The sequence below is a fragment of the Nannospalax galili genome, unplaced genomic scaffold, assembly GCF_000622305.1.
Source record: "Nannospalax galili isolate Female #2095 unplaced genomic scaffold, S.galili_v1.0 scaffold363, whole genome shotgun sequence".
In the NCBI taxonomy this organism is placed as follows: Eukaryota; Metazoa; Chordata; class Mammalia; order Rodentia; family Spalacidae; genus Nannospalax; species Nannospalax galili.
In genome coordinates this window covers 1,483,049-1,491,181 of record NW_008351176.1, presented here as the reverse complement: position 1 = coordinate 1,491,181, position 8,133 = coordinate 1,483,049, and the positions used below count along the sequence as shown (strand labels likewise).

The following is an 8,133-nucleotide window of genomic DNA, read 5'->3' as shown; positions in this document are numbered from 1 at the left end:
CTAGACAAGCAAGGCAGAAAGGGACAAAGGAATATATCTTAGGGGAAAAAGGGGGTAACCAAACCATCTCTAGTTGCTTATTTAACCCTGAGATAGGTTTGACACCTTTAACCCCATCACTGGGGAGGCAGAGGCATGTGGGTCTCTGTGAATTTGAGGCCAATGTGGTCTACATAGCAAGTTCCTGACCAGCTGGGGCTGCAGAGAGACCCTGTCCCATAAAGACCAAAAAACAACAAAAAAAGATAACAGGTTTGGAGAACACTTGCAAATCAAAAATAATTTTCGGAGAATTGAGGCTATAATATAGTGACTAAGTGGTACTTAGGGACGACTCATCCCAAGGTAGGACTTGCAGAAAAGATAAAACTGGTTTAGAAAGATTTGTATATAAACAGGACTGTAATGAATGGTTCCTTAAGAATCATAAGGCTTATCTATAAATGTAATCCCGATTTAATAAAGCTGAGGAGCATGGGGACCCCTGTCCTAGCCCACAATCTAACTCTAGGCTTCCTTTGAAAAGACTTGAGGGAGGAACATGGCAGAAAGCTGATCCCTTTTCTGTGCCATGACCATGTTTTACTCATACCCCTGACTGCTTATCACACTGCAAGATAATTTACTTAATCTTTCACAGTAGGCTAAGAGCTTCTTAATTCAACATATTCAACCAAGTTTGACAATCATATAGTTAGCATTTGCTTTGTACTCTGAGGTCAGCTATTCATCTTTGAATCCCCAAAACATGAGTCACATGGTAGTATTCTTTAAATGTCTGATAATGAACATTCTGCCAAAGGAATGATAACAGCTCACATTAACTGAATGCCTATCATGTCCCAGGCAGGGTCCTGAAAGCTTTCATGTATTAACCCACCGAGTCCTCACAGAAATGAAGTAGGTACTCATTTTACAGATGAGGCAACTTGAACCAGAGTTCAAGGGCACAGGGCTGCTAAGACCCAAGATTCAAATCCAGACAGGCTCCTCTTTAGCTCATGAACATATGGCCTTCTGAATAAAGGCTGCAAGGGCAGAGACCATCAAGATGGTATTAATTGCCCGGTACACACAGTTCTTGATAAATACTAACTGGCTTATACCACTGATGGGATGTGGTGGGCACAGCCAATATCCAAATTCAGCTGCACAAGGAGAAAAACATGTTCAAAGGCCCATTTATCTCCATTGTGTCAAACTAGCCTGAACTAAGTAGCCATAAACAGAACTGGCCTCATGTCAACCACCTCTACCATCCTACAGGGGAACTCTCCCTTAATTTGTTGCTTCTAGACTTTCTTTTCCTCTTTTCTGGACTACTAAAAAAGTCAAGAACATGGCGGCAGAGAGATGGCTCAGTGATTAAGGTATTTGCTGTTCTTCCAGAGGACCTGGGTTCTGTTCCCAGCTTCATATAGCAGCTAACAACCATCATAACTCCAGTTCCAGAGGATCCAATGCCCTCTTCTGGCCTTCATGGACACTGCTTGCATATGATGCACTTATACATGCAAACAAAGCACTCAACATATAAAAATAATAAAGTCAAGCCGGGCATGGTGGCAAACACCTGTAGTCCCAGCAGAGGAGGCAGAGGCAGGCGGATCTCTGTGAGTTCAAGGCCAGCCTGGTCTACCAAGCATGCTACCCCAGGCCTTTAATCCCAGCACTCAGGAGGCAGAGGCAGGTGGATCTCTGTGAGCTGGAGGCCAGCCTGGTCTCCATAATGAATCCAGGCCAGCTGGGGCTACAGGGAGATCCTGTCTCAAAAAAAAAAAAAAAAAAAAGAAAAGAAAAAGTCAAAAACCACTTCTAGGATATGGTTGGCTATGAGAAGACAACCCTTTTACGGCCCTGTGGCCTCAGCACAGGTTGGGAAGGTAGCAAATACCTAAGACAAGCTGGAGTCATTTATAGAATTTCAGTTCTTCATTACTTCTCTCAGGAGTAACAATAAATGCATCAACACAGTTGTCAGCATTCTCCAGAGAATGAGAAAAAGGAAAGTGACAAGTAGATTGTTCTGATCTTGATATCTATCATATGAGGGGATGGGACTAAGAAAAAAGCTCAACTCTGTCCCATTCTGAAAGAAGACCATTTCACTTCGGGGTAAATTTAGGTCTGGAGGCTGCAAAAGTACAGAGAATATTCTTTCTTGGGAATTAGTTCACAACCACATTAAAAAATGTATAGTGGAGCCAGGCACGCCTTTAATCCCAGCACTCAAGAGGCAGGCGATCTCTGTGAGTTCAAGGCCAGCCTGGTCTACAGAGCAAGCTCCAGGCCAGCTGAGGCTACAGGGAGACCCTATCTCAAAAAGACAGAAAAAAAAAAAGTACACTGTATGTTAAAATATCCCCTAGGCTGTAAGGTTCTGCAGTGTGTTCTAAAGATACCCCAGTGGTTGCTTGCTGCATGGTAGCCCAGGTAGGATATGCACTTTGGGCCCAGAGGGCATTCATATGAAGCCTCTGCTGTCCCCTATCTCCCCCCCAACAGCTCTGACTGCTGCCCAGTCCCATTCAAACAGGGCTCTTTTGGGACACCATTCTTGCTTTTTCATTGGTATGGATGCTAACAAAATCCCAAGTAATAGCTCCGAAGGTGCAGAGACTCTTCCCCAAACAGACCAGAACTAAGTAAAAAAAAAAAAAATGATGAGGCTGGGTGTGGTGGCACAGCGAGTTCCAGGCCAGCTGGGGCTACAAAACGACTCAACAACGACTTAAACAAACAAACAAACTGATGAAAGACTGAGCATGCATTTATTGTTACTCCTGGGTGTCTGCTCCAATAGCCCAGGAGGCATGCAGACAGTCAGACCAAAGGTTGCTGTGGCCTTAATTCAGAGGGGAGGCAAGGATGTCTAGTTCTGTGTTTCCCCACCACCTCTTTGGAAACCCATATGCTTATAATTCTTAAACTGTGAACAGTCATCAGGGTTAAAGATGAAAGGATAGATCTGCTAAGGGCCTATGCAGAATTCCTAAACAAAATTACATACCATTTTGGTCTTCAGCACCACGCACTGAAAAGCAAAGAAAAATGACGTGTGAATAGGTGACAGTGTGATGGCACAAGGGAACATTCCCACCATCCTGCCGCCATTTCTGAACTTTATCCAGCTTTGTGCTGAGAACGGCTTGGCTGGGGTCTAGACTGATACTTGCCTAACTCACTCTGTGTGCTAAGAACTCATATGGAGCTCATGCTGGTGCATCTGATGAGAAAAGATCACTCCACTGGTCTACATGTCCACTAAGAGGACACTGCACACACAGTATCCTTTCCTTGCCTCTGAAGCCAGCATTGAAGTAAAAAAGAATGAAGAATCTACTTCAGTGAGCCAGAGATTCTAGATAAAGTTCCCACATATAGTCAATATTCTTGGCAGGAATGCTGGTGCATACCAATAATCAATCCTACTATTCAGGAGGCTAAGAAAGGAGGATGAGTTCCAGGCCATGTATGGAGACCCTGTCTTAGGGGAAAAAAAGCCAGACATGGTAGTGAACGCTTTTAATCTTAGCACTTGAGAAGCAGAGACAAGTGGATCTCTTTTGAGTTCTATGCCATCCAGGCTACATAATGACTGTCAAAAATGAAAACAATCTACTCCACAGATCTTTGCAACTTTAAAGAGGCTTTTGAGATAATCCCCAAAGGAAGACTGCAACTCATGAAAGGTCCCAAGTCTATAACCAGTGCATAGTTGGACTTCCCCTAACTGATGAATTTTAATTTGAGCTATTCAAATTTATTAGAGAGCCTGAAATCTTACTTTAACCATATTTCATCAAACAAGAAATCAAAAATTTTAGTAAGACCTAAATCAGTTGGTGATGAAGGGGAAGATGAGAATAAGATAAAATAAATTCAGGAAATTTCCAATTCCAAATGGCCAAAAAATGGGCTAGAGGTGTGGCTCAGTGACAGAATGTGGAAGACCCTGGGTTTGATACCCAGCACCAGGGGAAAGCACACAAGATGTTGCTATTAAGAGAGGGATACAGCTCAGTGGTAGCATGATTGCCTACCCAAACACCGCCAAAGGCACTTCTCTTCTGCAAGACTTTTCTGCCTTTAGTATAAAAATGCCTGGAGCCAGTTGTGGTGGCACATGCCTTTAATCCCAGCAAAGGCAGAGGCAGGCATATCTCAGTGAGACTGAGGCCAGCATGGTTTACATAATGAGTTCCAGGCCAGTGGGGGCTACAGGGAGACCCTGTCTCAAAAAAAAAAAAAAAAAAAAAAAAAAAAACCAACAAAACAAAGCAAACAAAGTCTCAATGAATCAGTAAGGAGAACATAGTAAAAAATACCCCCCCCGCCACCACAGACGCAGATGCTTTCCTAGGTACCTCCTAAAAATGACACCATGTCAAACTCTTTGGGAAATGAGCATAAAAGCTCAAGTGTAGGTAGAATAGATGTATTCTCCCACCACATGCTAAACTTCACTTTCCAGTCTTCTAATTGGATAGACTGAAGTTACTGTTGAGTATGGAATAGTAGTCAGATGGGAGGAAGGCCTTGGACTTAAGACCAGGAAATCCTCCGTTCAAAACTGGGCTCTCCAGGGAAAGGTGATACTGATGGTATTTGCCTGCATAGGCTGCTCTGAGGATTAAATTATATATTCAAGGCTTACTCTAGTCTAGGTACTTAAGGACAAGAAATGGCTATCAGATGGTACAGATGGCTGACTTCCTCTGAGGCTAAATACATAGGGACTGAATCAGTTTGATGCCATTGCATTTGGGGTAGCAGCAAACACTCCAGAGTTCTATGCAGCTGCCATACAGATAGCTCCTCACCCAGGTGCTGGAGTCCTTTCTGATCCTTGTACAGCCGGGTCACCCTCTCCATCAGCTCCCACTTCTCACAGCAGCCCTTGTAGTTGACGAAGTTGCGAGCCAGGATTTCTTTCAACTGCCGTACTGTCAAGCCTTCAATGTCTTCCAGGTGGGTCAGGTCAGACAGTGAGGCCCTCCGGCCCGGGACGAAGCTGTCCTCTGAGTCGATAGACTGTAATGGCAAAGATACAATTGGGGGCTCAAATTCTGTGTCCCCTAAGCTCTCTTTAAAAACCCCAGAGCACCCATCACAATGCACTTTGGTGACCAACCTCAAGAAAGTTGGAACAGAGAGTACCTGGAATAGTGCTTAGGACTGCAAAATAGACTTGTCTTTCCCTGCCCCACCATCCTGTGCTTTGTGCAGACATCCACAAATGCATCAGTGATGAGTACAAGGAGCACCAGTTAGTGGGAGGACCCGGATTCTGAATGGTGACCCTTCCACTGACTAAATGCTAAATATTACTTTGCAAGCTGCTTACCACACTGAGCCTATTACCCCTCCACAAAGGAGAGGCAGCTGTCTTCCCACACAGGGTTCTTGTGGAGATTACATGTGGTGGCACGTGAAACCCAGGCATGGTGGCTGGCCCTTCCTTTTCAGTGCAGACCTCCTTGGCTCACCATGGCTCCATGACCCTAAAGAACCATGCTTTGCACTGGTTCCTTGCCTGGCTGAGACCTGAAAGTCTCATCAACTGATCTTCTCTGAGAGTGGCTACTATATGCTAGATGCACAGGACAAGATTTTCACAGCAGCACCCAGACCTTGACCTCTGGTAGCTCTCAGAAACACTAAAGACGCCACTGCAGCTTTACATCTGCTTGCTCATACTGACAGTACCAAAGGTGAATTTGAAATGCTTCCACTTAAACTCCCCGAGAAGAGGACTTCAGGACTGTCATTACAGACTGACCCTTCTCATTCCACCCGAGTCTGCTCAGCCTCCTAGGAACGTTCCAAGAACACCAGAAAAAGAGTAAAGGTAAAGGTGCAGACCGAAGCAGAGGCCCCACCTGGGTCTCATCCTCAGCAAGTGCTCTGGCTGTGTTCTCCAGGTAGACGGGCTCCTCCTGGTCCTGAGACACATGGCCAGTGGCCTGTAGGAAGAGAAAGTGTGCCATCACATCCACAGAAATGTCCCAGAGACCTTTCAGCTCACACAATGTCCAAAACGGATTCCCATCTCCCCCAGAAATCAAGGATCCCACAGTAGCACCACAAATACCCACTTTCTAATAACAACTCTATCTGGTAGAGGGACAAGGCAGATTTTAACAGATAAAGCTGCATCAATAAGAGCGTACCAACTCTGCTTACCAGCAACAGTGGCCTTACCCAGTTTACTCTTAGCTAGGCAGGGTAAAAGCTATGGCCATCTCCATTGGTGACTGTTCTCTTCCTATCACCATGCTGTCTCTCAACACCGAGTCAAAACTGTGTCTCTTCAATCCCTACCCATTTCATTACCCCTCACTCTGCCCCTTGGGCCAATAGCCACTGGTTTTTCTAAACACCTTATCCCATGCCCTCCTTCACTGACTGGCCTCCTCAACTGACTTTGAGGGGACAGTTTCCAGACCCTCACCACCTAAAGTCCCTCTCTCTGCAGCTTCGTCACTGCTCTCACATTCTAGAAATGTGCTCTAACCAGAAGGACACAGTATGTCTAAGAGCTGAAACCTGCTCTAATGTTTTTTATGAACTTAAGAATCTATCAGCCAAAGACTGAAACACAACTGCCTCAGCTTGAGGGGATTCATTCTACTCAGGAGTCTAACTTCCCAAAAGGATTCACCTGAGTGCTTTGTCAGAGCAATCAGAACGGTGACTTCCTAACTCCATCCCCATTTCTGTCACAAACCCCCACCTAGCTCCTCTTCACCCCCAGCAAAGGGCCTGTATGGGTCCAAAGCAAGACTCACATGCCTTTCCCCCAGAACCTGGCTGAGCCAATCAAGGGACAACCTGGGAAACCAAAGTGACCTACTAACTCCAGCGACTCATCAAACAACTACAATGGCAATGAAAAGCAGAGATTACAACACCCCAAGTGATGACAAGAACACACACATATAGGGATGCATGTACGGTGTCTCCATCAGCCTCTGGGATGCTGTCTCCTTTGTGCTACCATGAGGTCTTCTGGAAGCTAACCTGTTCCTGAATATCCTTCGTTCTTTAGAGAGAAACTGGATTGCATGCTGTAAATACTCCTAGTTTGCCCACTGGATAAATCAAAATCTACAACTAGTCTCATCTGTCCGCTATTCTGCTTATTGCATACACTTCCCGTCCTTGGCAACTACTGCTAGGGTAGTAAAGGTGAAGGACAGAGCCCTGGTAGGGTAAACACTGTAAGATGTGCACTCTGACTACAGCTTGCTTATGGATTTAACACATAGCCTTGCCCAAGTTACTTAACTTCCCCAAGCCTGTTTTTCCTATTTGCAAAATTCAGGTGTTATAAGGACAGGAGAAACTGACACTAAAGTTCTCTAAAGTCTCAAAAAGTATCCAACAATAATAGGTCCATAATGTGACCTGTAGGTATGGTATGGAAACTTAGGGGGCTAGAGAAATGGCTTGGCAGTGAAGAGCACTGGCTGCTCTTGCAGAGGAGGCAAGTTTGGGTCCTAGAACCCACATGGTGGCTAACAATCATCTATAACTCCAGTTCCAGTGGATCTGACACCCTCTTCTGGCCACCATGGGCACTGTGCACACACAGTGCATTTCCATGCAGGCAAAACACTAATATAAATACATAAAAATACTTAGGGGCTAGAGAGATGGTCAGCAGTTAAGAACATTAGCTGTTCTTGCAGAAGACCCAGATTCAAATCCCAGCACCCATATGGCAGCTAACAATTATCCGTAACTCCAGTCCCAGAGGATCTGACAGCCTTTTCTGACCTCTGAGGGCATTGCATGACATGGGTGCACTTACCTACATGCAGGCAATACACTCATACACATAAAATTAAAAAAAAAATAAAATAAATTTTTTTAAAAAATCACTTTTAGCCCAGCATGGTGGTGTACGCCTTTAATCCCAGCACTTGGGAGGCAGAGGCAGGTGGATCTCTGTGAGTTCGAGGCCAGCCTGGTCTACATAGTGAGTTCCAGGCCAGCTGGGGCTACAGGGAAACCCTGTCTCAAAAAGACCACAAAAAAAAAAAAAAAAAAAAAAAAATCACTTTTAGTGACAAGAAGTTTATAATCTTTCATTGAACATGAAGGTTTGTTAATTCTCTTATTTATTAT

At 44.8% G+C, this 8,133-nt stretch overlaps 1 protein-coding gene across 5 annotated transcripts in view; it reads right to left on the bottom strand.

Annotated features, from left to right (window-relative positions):
* The window catches only part of Rffl (ring finger and FYVE like domain containing E3 ubiquitin protein ligase), a 71,301-nt gene that overhangs the window by 2,256 nt on the left and 60,912 nt on the right, over positions 1 to 8,133 (bottom strand). For 3 of the 5 annotated variants that reach the window (XM_008848152.3, XM_029553567.1, XM_008848151.3), the window contains 3 exons: positions 5,883 to 5,966; positions 4,824 to 5,034; positions 3,011 to 3,034 (listed from right to left, as the gene is read on the bottom strand). In XM_008848152.3, the coding sequence (XP_008846374.1) occupies positions 3,011 to 3,034; positions 4,824 to 5,034; positions 5,883 to 5,966 (319 nt within the window). The remainder of the gene's footprint in view (positions 1 to 3,010; positions 3,035 to 4,823; positions 5,035 to 5,882; positions 5,967 to 8,133) is intronic. The other 2 variants (XM_029553568.1, XM_029553569.1) reach the window with 1 other exon arrangement.